The sequence below is a fragment of the Onychomys torridus genome, chromosome 7, assembly GCF_903995425.1.
Source record: "Onychomys torridus chromosome 7, mOncTor1.1, whole genome shotgun sequence".
Classification (NCBI taxonomy): Eukaryota; Metazoa; Chordata; class Mammalia; order Rodentia; family Cricetidae; genus Onychomys; species Onychomys torridus.
This window is the reverse complement of record NC_050449.1, coordinates 47846442-47859473: the sequence shown is the minus strand read 5'-3', so window position 1 is coordinate 47859473 and position 13032 is coordinate 47846442. Positions and strand designations below refer to the sequence as shown.

The 13032-nt window shown below is 39.3% G+C and overlaps 1 protein-coding gene across 9 annotated transcripts in view; it reads left to right on the top strand.

Annotated features, from left to right (window-relative positions):
• The window catches only part of Dmxl2 (Dmx like 2), a 127556-nt gene that overhangs the window by 50455 nt on the left and 64069 nt on the right, over positions 1-13032 (top strand). For all 9 annotated transcript variants that reach the window (XM_036193063.1, XM_036193058.1, XM_036193062.1 and 6 more), the window contains exons 10-13: positions 3563-3802; positions 4511-4782; positions 5502-6198; positions 6889-7010. In XM_036193063.1, coding sequence (XP_036048956.1) covers positions 3563-3802; positions 4511-4782; positions 5502-6198; positions 6889-7010 — 1331 coding nt within the window. The remainder of the gene's footprint in view (positions 1-3562; positions 3803-4510; positions 4783-5501; positions 6199-6888; positions 7011-13032) is intronic.

Below are 13032 nucleotides of genomic sequence, written 5' to 3'. Positions count from 1 at the left end.
CTCTTTGGGGGTCCCGCCACCCAGCTCCCAAATAAATACACACAAAGTCTTATTATTACTTATGAATTATGAATGCTAAGCCTTAGCTTGACTTGTTTCTTGCCAGCTTTTCTTAAATTATCTTTTGCCTCTGGGCTTTTTATCTTTCTCTATTTCTGTATACCTTTCTTTACTTCTTACTCTGTGGCTGCCTGTGCAGTTCGATAGCTGGCCCCTGATGTCCTCCTTTCCTCCTTTTGCTCCTTGATCTTCCTCTTTCCAGATTCCTCCTCCTATTTATTCTCTCTGCCAGCCAGCCCCGCCTATCCTTTCTCCTGTCTTGCTATTGGCTCTTTGGCTCTTTATAAGACCAATCAGATGGTTTAGATGGGCATAGTAACAGAGCTTCACAGAGTTAAACAAATGCTACATAAAAGAATGCAACACATCTTTCCATCATTAAACAAATGTTCCACAGCATAAACAAATGTAACACATCTTCAACTAATATTCTACAACATCCACCCTGAGTTTTTGAGGCAAGCTATCTCTTTGTACCCCAGGCTGGCCTTGAGTATCGACTTCTGAGTTCTAGGCATATGGGTTGTGTCACCATGGTCAGTTTGGTCTTTTAAACCATTCTAAGAATGTCCTGTAATAATAACTTATTTTTAAAATATTGATGGTTTTAAATTTTTATAAGATTTTTAAAACCTTTCCAAGGAAGCTTTTCTTGAATTGTTGACTGTGAAGATACAACTTTAAAAATGAATGATAGCCTCTATAAATTCCATCTACTTTAGAAAGCTTGGCTTTTAACTGTGTATGCACTGGAAACCAGATGGGCTGGGATTGTACATTGCTTTATTGTGGATAAACATAGAGGTTATATGTTCCTGCAGCTATTGGGCCTTACTGTAGCATTATTTTATTTTGGTTTGCTTTTGAAACTGTATCCCACTATGTAGCCCTGACTGCTGGGCAAGTCAGGTAATACCTTGAGCTGCTAGAACAGCTCTGGCAGCTGGAGCTGCAACGGGAAAGCTCAGCTCTGGAAGGAAAGGTATCCTGACTGCTTGGGGGAGCCAGGCGATACCTAGAGTTGGGATTTGGTGGAGGATGGTTTCCCCTTAAGGATATAGCAATCCTGTTCTTCTCCTGGAGAGCCGTTACAGCTGAGCTTTGCTCAGCCCTCTCTTAAGGGGGCTTCCCAGCAGAGCTCTGCTTCTTCTCTGGCCCAACATGCTGCTGCTTTTGCTTCACTCTGCTAAAGGGGAAACCCCTGCAGAAATGCAGCAATCTCCTCTTGTTCTGGTGAAAAGTTATTACTTTTTCTGTTCTACCTTGCTCAGTCCCCTAAGAAGTCTCTGCAAGGTTTTTTTCTGCCCTAAGGGACGTCTTAACAAGGTGGTTCTTCTCTGCACCAGCAAATGAAGGTTTTCACACCCAAGACTCTTGAAAAAGAGATTTATTTGGGAAGGAGGAGTCCAGGAGAGTGGCTGCCTCTATGGGGGTGGGAAAGAACAGCTCACAATTGTGAACAGGCAGGGTAGTTTATATAGGATTTCTTAGGGGCAAAGTTTCTCCAGGGAAAAGACTTTCTGTCCAGGGATTGGTTAGTTTTGTTGGTCAGGAGCAGAGATGGCCAAACTGTGTTTCTTTCCCTTGCCTTTCTTAGCTTTTTGGCTTTAATTCTAAGGCCAGGGCATATTTCTTTCACTTACTCTGATTCTTGGGACAAAGTGTGTTTCTCTTTGGCACTGGGTTCAGAGTCAGGGCATGTTTCTTTGGTTCTGGGTTCAGGGATAAAGTGTTTCTTTCTCTGGCTCGGGTCCCAGAGCTAGGCTGTTTCTTTCACTGGTTCTGGACTCCAGGGTCAGGGTGGGTTTCTTTAGCTGGCCCCTTTTCCCTACAGCCTGGAACTCACTATATAGATAGAGACCACCCCACCCCTAGTGCTAGTATTAAAGGTGTGTGCTACATGCCTGACCCACCTACATAATATTTTAAATATAATTTTGTTAAGTCGTTTGGCTTGATGCGTTTTATATATAGGTTGCAAATACAATTTATAGATTGACCAAATTGATTGTTAAATGTAAGTAATTTTGTACTGTTTGGTTTTTTTCCCTCTTATTTTTTTTTTTTTTTTTAAGGAAAACATTTGAATCCATGATACAGCCAAAAGACATTTTAAAATGTAAAATTAGTTAATATATTTCATTATTTTATGTGTAGGAGTGTTTTGATTGATTGTAAATGTATGCATCATAGGCATGCTTGGTGTCCAAAGAGATCAGAAGAGGGCATTTGATCCCCTGAGACTGGAGTTACAGATAGTTGTGAGCCATTATGAGGTGCTGGGAATCAGTCTAGGTCTTTTATTAGAGCAATAAGTACTCTTAACCACTTAGCCAACTCTCCAGCCCTAGCAAATAGAATTTTCTGACAAATGTAATACTGTTTACATAGATTCATCACATGTTAATATCTTATCATGTATTCATTTGTGTCTCTTCAACCTATATGTGTCTGTATACATGTCTTTTTCTTTCTGCTGTGTGTGTGTGGTGTATATATGTGTATATATGCATGTTTGCATATGTTTGGGCAAGTGTGTGTGTGTGTGTGTGTGTGTGTGTGTGTGTACACGCATGCATACATGTGTCTGTACGGAGGTCCAGAGTTGAACCTCTGGCTGGTAGTTGTCCTTACTCCACCATATTCATTGAGGCAGGATTCCTTATTTGAACCCAGAGCTCACCACTATAGCTAGTCTGGCTAGGCAGCTTGTTCTGGGATCCTGTCTCAGCCTTCCGAATCCTGGAATTTCAGGTGGGCCATCCTACCCACCTGGCATTTACATGGATTCTGGGGATCTGCACTGCGGTCCTCTTGCTTGCCTGGTGAGCACTGTAATCATGGAACCATTGCCCTGGTTCTTTCCTTCATCTGTGTGATCTATCAACTTTAGGAAAATTTCAGACATTCAGCAAAATTAAAGAAAGAATAGTGCAGTGAACACCTTCATACTGTCATTTACGTTTAACCATTGACATTTTAATTGATTTTTCTGTTTTTCTCTGTGTGTGTGTTTGCACACATGATCATGTGTGCATATGTGTAAGCGAGTTTTTGTCTTAATCTTTTCAAAGTGCTGCATGGAATTTTATCCTCAGGAACTTCAAGTATCTCCTTAGGAGTAAGGAAAGTCACAACATAAATCACAGCATCATTGTGATGCCTAAGAAACTGTTAAGTCATTCCATAGTTATCTCTTATAGGTATTATAGTCCACCACCTTTTCTCAAAACCAGGATTCAGCATTGGTTGATGTGTTGCTATTTTTGGTTTTGAAATTAGTACTATAATTTAATTTCATGTAAGAGTATGTCATTAGTTCTTAATAATTCCAGCCACTGTTAAATTCAGTTAAAGTTACTACAAGTCCTGGTAGAATCATGCTGGCTTGTTGTTTGGCACCTTCTGGGTAAGCAAACAATCAATCATGATAAGCATTTGCTGTGTTTTTAAAGAAACTGGAGCATTATACTGATAGTTAATTTTTTTTTTGTTTCCACAGATATTCCAAATGTCCTGGTTGGCACTTCATTTAATATTGACGATGTCAATGGGGGATTTGTAGTTCATTGGTTAAATAACAAGGAATTTCATTTTACATCATCTACGGAAATATTTATGCACCAATTACGAAAACTTTCTGAAAAACAATTAGATCATGAAAGCGATGATGCAGACAGAGAAGATGAAGAACGCTCACAGGAGGAAAGAGAGAGGGGGTTACATATGAAATTAGACCATGGTTTGTATCCCTCATTTACTAACAATAACAACTTCTGGTGGTACCTCTTTAAGTGTGAATTCTCCCTTCTTTCTTTATCTCTCTTTTTTAGTACTGGTTGTCTCTCAGATCAGGCACTATGCTTGTTCTTAGACACACCAACTGACTCTAGCTGATGTTTTGTTTTGTTTATGATGTGGACTTAAGCCCAGAGCCTCATGCAGGCTAGGCAAGTTCTCTATGAGCTACTTCCTCAGCCCTTTTCATTTGATTTTGAGACACAGCATCCCTAAACTCCATACTGGCCCTGAGATCGAATTCTTCCCACCTCAACCTCCTGAGTAGATTGGGTTATAAACTTGTGCCTCCATGCCAGGCAAGCTCTCTCTCTCTCTCTCTCCATGTATGTATTGTATGTATATATGTATATTTATATGTATATTTATTTATATTTATATTTATATTTATATTTATATTTATATTTATATTTATATTCCCTTGACTAATGTAGTACTTTAGAAGCCATACTGTTTTATGGGAAATGTTTTGTTAATTTTAACAATATGATGAAATTTTATTTATCTAAAGATAATAAATATAGTAATTTCAATTCAGACAAAATATTTTTCTGACCACAAATTGGAAAGGTAGCTTATAGTTTTATAGTTTCTAATGAATTTTTATAGTATTATTTAGTATGTGTTCTGACAGATCTATTTTCTGATTTAGAATTATCTCTGGATAGAGAATCGGAGGCAGGCACAGGATCATCAGAACATGAAGATGGAGAAAGAGAGGGAAGTCCTAGATGCCATCCCGGACCTAGCATCCCAGTGCCACTGCCTACAGTGCTGCTGGATCGCAAGATTGAAACGCTGCTGACAGAGTGGAATAAGAACCCTGACATGCTCTTCACGATACACCCTGTAGATGGGACCTTTCTAGTGTGGCATGTCAAGTATTTGGATGAATATAACCCTGGAATATTTAGACAAGTCCAGGTATATTTCCTTGATGCAAACATTATTATATTTTTAAAATAACAGATGCTATATAGACTTCACAGATTTTTCAGAATTACTAAAAAATTTAGTTTTGGTAAGCAAGTGAGAAGATACATATTCTTTTTTTCATTTTATACATTTAGTTAATTCGAAGAAAATGATTACTTTTTGAAACACGAGTATTTGAATGACTACTCATGCTTTCTGAGAATTGTAATATTTTTAGTAAAACTAAGGAAATTACTTTGAAAATGGGGGTTTTGGGTCTTTTTCTGTCTTTTCTTTTTAAGAGATAGGGTTTCATATAGCCAGGCTGGTCTTCAACTAGCTGGATAGCTGGGGATGGCCTTCAGCTCCTGGTCCTCCCTCCTCTACCTCTGAAGTGCTGGTGCTCATCTTTAGTTTTATAAACCAGATCAAGCTGCTTTTATGTGTTATCTTTTGTAGCTTTATTATAATATAAATATTTGATGTGGTTATTTTGATATAAAAGCTATAAGCAATCTATTTGAAACTTTGTTTTTCATTTTGTATTGGGCTGTGAATAGTGATCTAATACATAAGTAGAAGAAAGGAATTAAACTATATAGAAGTTAAACATGATTCTTTTGCTAGGAAGCTAGGATTTGGCATTTGGAAAATAGAAGTGTGTTTGGAAAAGTATTTTTGAGAGAAGGCAAATTCCATATAATGAATCCTATGTTTGTGTTTTTCAGGTTTCTTTTTCTTCTCGGATTCCTGTTGCATTTCCCTCTGGGGACGCAAACTCTCTTAGTAAAAACATTATGATGTATGCCTGTGTCAGTGGTACAAAAGATTCATACCATACCCCATTACACCAAGAGCCGATGTCTGTAGATACTTCCCATGGGTCACAGCTACACTCCAGATCACACTGTACAGACATGAACATTTTAGCACCCACAGTAATGATGGTCTCTAAACACATAGATGGGTCTTTGAATCAGTGGGCAGTCACTTTTGCTGACAAGTCAGCCTTTACTACTGTTCTGACTGTAACCCACAAATTCAGATACTGCGGTCACAGATTCCACCTCAATGATTTGGCGTGCCATTCGGTTTTACCACTATTGCTGACATCCTCCCATCACAATGCTCTGTTGACTCCTGAATCAGACTGTCAGCGGGGCTCAGATAGTAAATTAAATAGATTGACAGATCCTGGAAAACACACAAAAGAGCCATCGAAACAGCCTCTTAGAAATGCAGCAACTCGTACATTTCATGACCCAAATGCGATCTACAGTGAACTTATTCTTTGGCGTGTAGACCCCATAGGACCTTTGTCATACACTGGAGGAGTGTCAGAATTGGCTCGAATTAACTCTTTACATACCTCAGCCTTCTCTAATGTGGCATGGCTTCCAACTCTTATTCCTAGTTATTGTCTTGGTAAGTGTTTACTTATTTTATTGTAAAACAAATAAAATTTAAATTGTTATTTGTTATGAACAACATCTTTTTTCTTCTTTGTTTTTCTTTTGAAATAACATAGCTTGCAACATGTTATACAAACCATGTTGGCCTCAGATATTGAGATCCTGCTGCCTCCTATGTACTGATATTACTACCATGCCTGGTTCACAAAATGATTTATATTTGTCATAGTTAGGGTTTTTTTTATGAAGTAATATTGTTTATTTTAAGTGTCCTGAGTGTTTTGCCTCCATGTATGTGTGTGCACCATGTACCTGCTTGGTGCCATGAGAAGCCAGAAGAGGGTGTCAGTTCCCTGGGACTGGAGGTATAGACAGTTGTGAGCCACCCCATGGGTGCTGGGAATCAAACCCAGTCCTCTGGAAGAGCAGCCAGTGCTCCTGACTGCTGAGCCAGCTCTCTGGCCCTGAAATATTTTTTAATAGGTTGTCATAATGTTGGTAAGGCTTATCTTTAGAATTTTAAAGTTTTGTTTTCATATTTTTCTACTGCATTTTTGTTAATAAGCTTATATCCATAAATTATGTCCATTTACTTTTGATTCTAGATGATGGTTATGAAGAAAGGTGTAATTGTGTGTTTCTCATACTCTAGTCATTAATAAAATACATGGTGCACTGTAACGGAAGACTCTTCTCTTCTCAGGCACCTACTGCAACTCTGCTAGTGCTTGCTTTGTTGCCTCTGATGGCAGACATCTGAGACTCTACCAAGCTGTTGTAGATGCCAGAAAATTACTAGACGAACTGTCGGACCCAGAGGCCTCAGTAAGAATTTCTAGATCTTTTCCTGAGCTAATAAGAAATTCTCTTTGTACTTTGTCTAAGGCCATTGGTGGTGAAAGCCTTTAATCCCAGCACTCAGGATGCAGAGGCAGGCGGATCTCTGAGTTCAAGATCTACAGAGCGAGTTTCAGGACAGCCAGGACTGTTACACAGAGAAACCCTGTCTCTAAATACAAACAAATAAACCAAACAAAAATCATTGTTTATCAGTTAGTGTTTGGGAAATGAGAATATGTTTTTGTCTGTGTAATGACAGATAAACACAGACAGACAGACACACACGTCTTTTTCTTTATCTGTGTTCTTAGGTATACAAATTAAAACTTAAATGAATATGCTGCACCCCAATACATTTAACATACAAAGAAACAAATATCTCATCATTTTCCTAAAATAATTATCTTTCTAGTTTGATTTCTTTAAAAAAAGATTCTTAAAAACAAAGGTTTTTAAAAGTATGTATTTATAGGTATTTGTGTGTTTGAATGTGCATATGCCATGTGTATACAGGTGTCACAGAGGGTGTCAGATTCCCTGAAGTTAGAGAGTTGTGAGCCATCCAGTTTGGTTCCTGGGAACCAAATTTGGGTCCTCTGGAAGAGCAGCAAATGCTCTTAACTGTTGAGCTGTCTATGTGTCTTATGTATTTAGAGCACCATACTTCCAGCAATTAATAACTGCATGTCTGTGCATCTAAATCTTGCTTTGCTCAAAAAAATTTTTTTTTTTTTTTTTTTTTTTTTTTGGTTTTTCGAGACAGGGTTTCTCTGTGTTGCTTTGCACCTTTCCTGGATCTTGCTCTGTAGACCAGGCTGGCCTTGAGCTCGCAAATATCTGCCTGCCTCTGCCTCCTGAGTGCTGGGATTAAAGGCGTCCGCCACCACCGCCCGGCTCAAAAAAAATTTTAAGGCATCTTTACCTAACTATTTATAGCAGAAAATTTGAATATTTCCCAGCCTGACTTACTTAAGAATATTCTGTGGTTAGAATAGAGTATCTCTCAACAGTGGCAGTGCCTCACCCTAGCAGTTATAGGAGACTAGAGTCCTAGCTTTACTCAGTATTTACATTTGAACATCGAATTTCCCATTTACTGATAAAGACACATCTCTTTATAAAATGCCTGTTCTAAAATGTTTCCAGCGCTAAATACCAAATACTGGACTGAGGAGATATCTCAGTGAGTAAAAGTACTAACCCTGTAAGCCTGACAGCCTAAGCTAGGTCCCCAGGTTCCATGAAAAGCCATAGGTGGAGACTCAGCTCTGGAATCCTAGCATTTCTGTGGTGAGATATGAGACAGACAGGAGAATCAGCTAGAAGCTTGCTTGCACAGCATAACAGCAAAACCAGAGACCTTCCTCAAAAGTGAAAGGAGAGAACTTACTCCCTTAAAATTGTCCTCTGATCTTCACTGTAGTCTGCTTCTGGAACTTCCTCCCAAATAATAAATGAATGAATGAATGAATGAATGAATGAGTAGTAAGTAAAGCTTTGGACACCAAATGCTGTTTTTGAGTGTCTATGTACCTCTTGATGTGTAGAGGTTGCAGAATAGTTATAATGTTTGCCTTTAAGAAAATTTTAATTAAATTGAAAAGGAAATTATTAATAGCTAGTGTGGTGTACATGATTGTTGTAATTCCAGTACTTGGGCAGTGGAAGCAGGGGGATCAGAAAGTCCAGGTGATCCTTGGTTACATAGAGAGTTCTGGGGCAACCTGAGCCACAAGAGACTCTGTCTCAAAAAAACAAAAGAGAAATTATTAACAAAAGATCAAGAGTTTAAGGCAGAAGAGGAGGTATTTATTTAAGGGACTATGCAATTGATTGCTACAAGTATGGTACTAGAAGTGTTTTATACCAGCAGAGAGGTCAATTAGGATGAATATGGAAACTTCTATTGAAGGCTGTTTTGCTTTGTTCTGGACAAATATGTAAGATTTGGAAAGGTGATCCTTTTTTTTTTTTTTTTTTTTTTTTGCCTGAGTGAGAATTAATGTGGCTATATAAATACACACATGAAACTTGCTCCAGAGATAGTGAGAAAATCATTTCGGGTATTGGTTGTAGAGAAAGTCTCAGTTGTGCTATACCACCTTAAATTTACTTAGATGCTAAGTAGAGTCAGATGTGATTAATACTTGGATGAGAGAAAGTCTACCAAATTAGCATCATAGAATCGTAGCTGGAATTAGATGGTACGTTAAAGGTCAACTACTATAATGAGCAATTTGATTTGTTTTAGTCCAATTTATTTTGCTGTCATTTGCTGTCTGGCCACCAGTGAGGGAATGGACTCTGATGTAGATCATGCTGTCTTTGAATTAATGTTGCTATTAAGTTGAAATTCAATATGTTTCCCACAAATTGTCTTTGCTAGTCATAGTTCTACTTAGAGTCATTCTCCTGTTCTCGGAACAGGGAGTGAGTGCCACAGATAATTGAGGATAGCTAGCTGTTTTGTAAACCTTGAGCCTTCTTTCCGCTCAGGCCAAATGTGTGTGCCATTGGCATGTGTGCAGAGGCCAGAGGAAGGTATCAGGTGGCCTTCTCTATCACTGTCTACCTGTTTCTTTGAGGTAGGATCTGATGTGCTGGCTGACAAGCTCCAGCACTTCTGCTTCTGTCCTCCCGATTACTAATGCTGCTCAGTACACCCAGGTTTTACACAGGATTGGGATCTGAAGTCAGGCTCCTGGGTTTCTGCAGCAACACTTGTGCACATGGGGCAATGTCTCTAGCTGCTCATCAGTTTCCTTTTTCTTTTTCCTTTTAGTTTTTCAGGACAGGGTTTCTCTGTGTCGTCTTGGCTATCCTGAAACTCGCTCTATAGACAAGGCTGGCCTCAAACTCACAGAGATCCACCTGCCTCTGCCTCCCAAATGCTGCCCAGATAGTCCTATCAGTTTCTTAATTGTTTTACATTTGATCTTGGATGATATTCAGAGAAGGTTGGCATTGTAGGATGCCCGGTGTTGAGCTGTGTTACAAACCCTTTCATCAGATACTGTATTTGATGAAAGGATGTTAAAATCTTTAACTGTAATCATGAGTTTGTGTATTTTTCCTTCCTATTTCTAAGTTTTACCTCACGTAATTAAAAAGTCTGTTGTTTGTTTTTAGTGCATATAGATCTAATTTGAAGTCAAGGTGTCTAACAAATCACACCTCTAGCTCCAGTCTGTTTAACTAGGGTTTAACCAGGATCCTTTTGGGAGGATCCTTCCTTGCTTGTCCTGGGTCCCGTGGCTCGGGGAAGCCTGCCTTCCTCTGCTGACTTTTGTCTCTGCCTCCCCTCAGCAGTTCCATTTACTGCATGCATGCAGGAACTGCTCAACTCCTTTAGTCTGTAGACTCCTGAGCCACTTGAGTTTCAGAGCTGCAGGATACAAGGATTCTGGGGTTTGCTTTTCTAAACCATGTGGAGTGCACAGATTTGCATTTGTTTCTGTCTGAACTAGTGTAACATATTCTGTAAAATTCTTGTCATTTTCTGCTTTACCTTCTTTTCTTTCTTTTTTGTAAGTTCCCCATACTACTTCCTCTACTAATCCTGAGTCAGTAACAAGAAGTTGGCATGTGCTTTTCTTATTCCTCAGAATTGGACTTTTAGCCAGCTCACCACTCCCCCACATCCCACCCTAACAGACACTGAAAATTCTGAATATTTTTCTGTAGATGGAGAGGTAGATCCAGGGGCAATGAAAAACGTTGGGCAGGGAAGTGAAGTGGTTAATGTGTGATGATTTATAGTTGGTGTACACTGGAAATAGGGTGGGAACAAGGAGTCTGAGGCCAGCTAACCCTGGTTAATCAGACTGGAGCTAGAGGTGTGATTTGTTAGACACCAGGAGAGAAGAACCATCTCAGTAGTTGGTTAAATGTGGACACAAAGAGACCATGCTGAAGCTTCTAATGTGGTCAAGATTCTGGTGTGGTAAGATAGTTGGAAGGTGTTCATGATTCAATTGAGGGACATATTGAGTGTGAGGTGACTGCAATTTTAGGTTTCTAAGTGTGGCTTAGATTATTGTTTTATAGATTATTGGAAATAAATTAGCAAGGCCTGGGGGATGTGGTGGTGCACTGTTCATCCCAGCACTTGGGAGGCAGAGGTAGATAGATCTCTGTGAGTTTAAGGTCAGCATGGTGTATATAGTGAGTTCCAGGGGAGCCAGGACTATGAAGAGAGACCCTTTTACAGTCCCCACTCCTCAAATAGCAGTGTTCTGTATTATATAGCAGTGGATATTTGAATTAATTATTATAAAGACATTACTGGACATTACTAGATTGGTGCAGGCATTGGTAAATGTTCATGTATGTACCCGTAATTATCAAGAAAATATTTCTGTTCAGCCAACTGTTTATAAAGACATTTCAAGATATTAAAAGTTTTAATATTAATTTATAATTTTATCTGAATATCAGTTATTTTAGTACCTAAAATATAAATAAACTTTTGAATGTCTTGGACAGTGATGCTAGATTTATTCATTTCTCAAGTGTGTAGGAGCACTTAGGGGCAGCTGTGATTAAATAAGAGAGGTGTCTGGGGTGGAGATAGAGTGGTTAGTACATACTTCTGTTACTGAGAGCTTTTTGAGTAGGAACTATGCAACATGTTATTTTCTCACTCATTAATTCATTGATTTATTAATCTACCAATATTTAATTTTCATCAGTGGCCCACTATGCATAAGTTAGGTCACAATGAAAGAATAGATGTGCATATTGTGCCAGATGCTAAGAACATTAAAATGCATAGAAGCTGGGTGGTGGTGGCGGCAGCGGCAGCAGCAGCAGCAGCAGCAGCAGCAGCGCATGCCTTTAATCCCAGCACTGGCAGAGCCAGGCAGGTCTCTGAGTTTGAGGCCAGCCTGGACTACAGAGTGAGAACCAGGACAGGCACCAAAACTACACAGAGAAACCCTGCTCAAATAAACCAAAAAAACAAAAAACAAAAAAAGAATAGAAATAGTTTCAGCCCTCAAGGTATACCTCAAGGTATGTCTGTGAGGCTTACAAATATATATTTAGCATGTAATAACTGTCAAGAAAAGGCCATCACAGGATTTGAAACTAAGTTGACCTTCATGTAGGCAGCTCCTTGAATTTATTGATCTGTCCATTCTTCTACAAACGTAAGACAGAGCCTGAAGACTGGTGTACAAGGCTGAATTGAGTCTGCAAGTTAAGTTGCAGGCTTCAAAAACAGTGACAGCAAGCTCTCATCTAATGGCCACTGTGTATCAGCCCCGGTTCTGAGTGTTTCACATAGTTACTCATTTAATCTTTCCAACAAGCCCAACAGGAAGGTAACACTATCATTCACACTTTAGAACTGAGGAGACAGAAGTGTTGTATGGCAGCTTTTCCTCTGGAAACTCCAAATAGAATCCCTTTCCTCACCTCCACGAGCGTTTAGAGGTCATCTGCATTTCTTGGCTTCTGACCTCTTTTCTCCATCTTGGAAGTCTGTCAGTGTGAGTTGTCTCCCCTTGTTACATCTCCTTCTCGAAATCTGCCTCTCCTAGCTCCCTCAGTAAGACCTAGAGATTGCAGTGGCCTGCAGGAATGATGTAGGGTGATCTCCCCATCTCTAATTTCGAGGCTATTTTTATCTGCAGAAAACTCTTCATGTCATAATGTATTGGCAGAGAGGAGTTAGCATGTGAGCATCCTTGAGGGAAAGGTGCCTGTTATCCTGATTATTACCAAGACTAATCGCACTGTTAAAATGGGATGTGAAAAGTAACTGAAGTACTGTTAGATTTTAAAATTTTAAGCTGACAAAGGAAAATTGGAGAAGTCTCACATAGCCAAGACTGGCCGTGAACTACTGCTCCTTGTACCCCCCCCCCCCCCCGGGGAACCCCAACTGCTGGAACTATAGACATGTGTCACCACAACTTGCTTATGCTAAACATTTAAGAAAGGTTTCATTATGTTTATAAAAAGCTGCCACTTATTTTGCTCTTTAAAAAATTTTGCAGGGCGG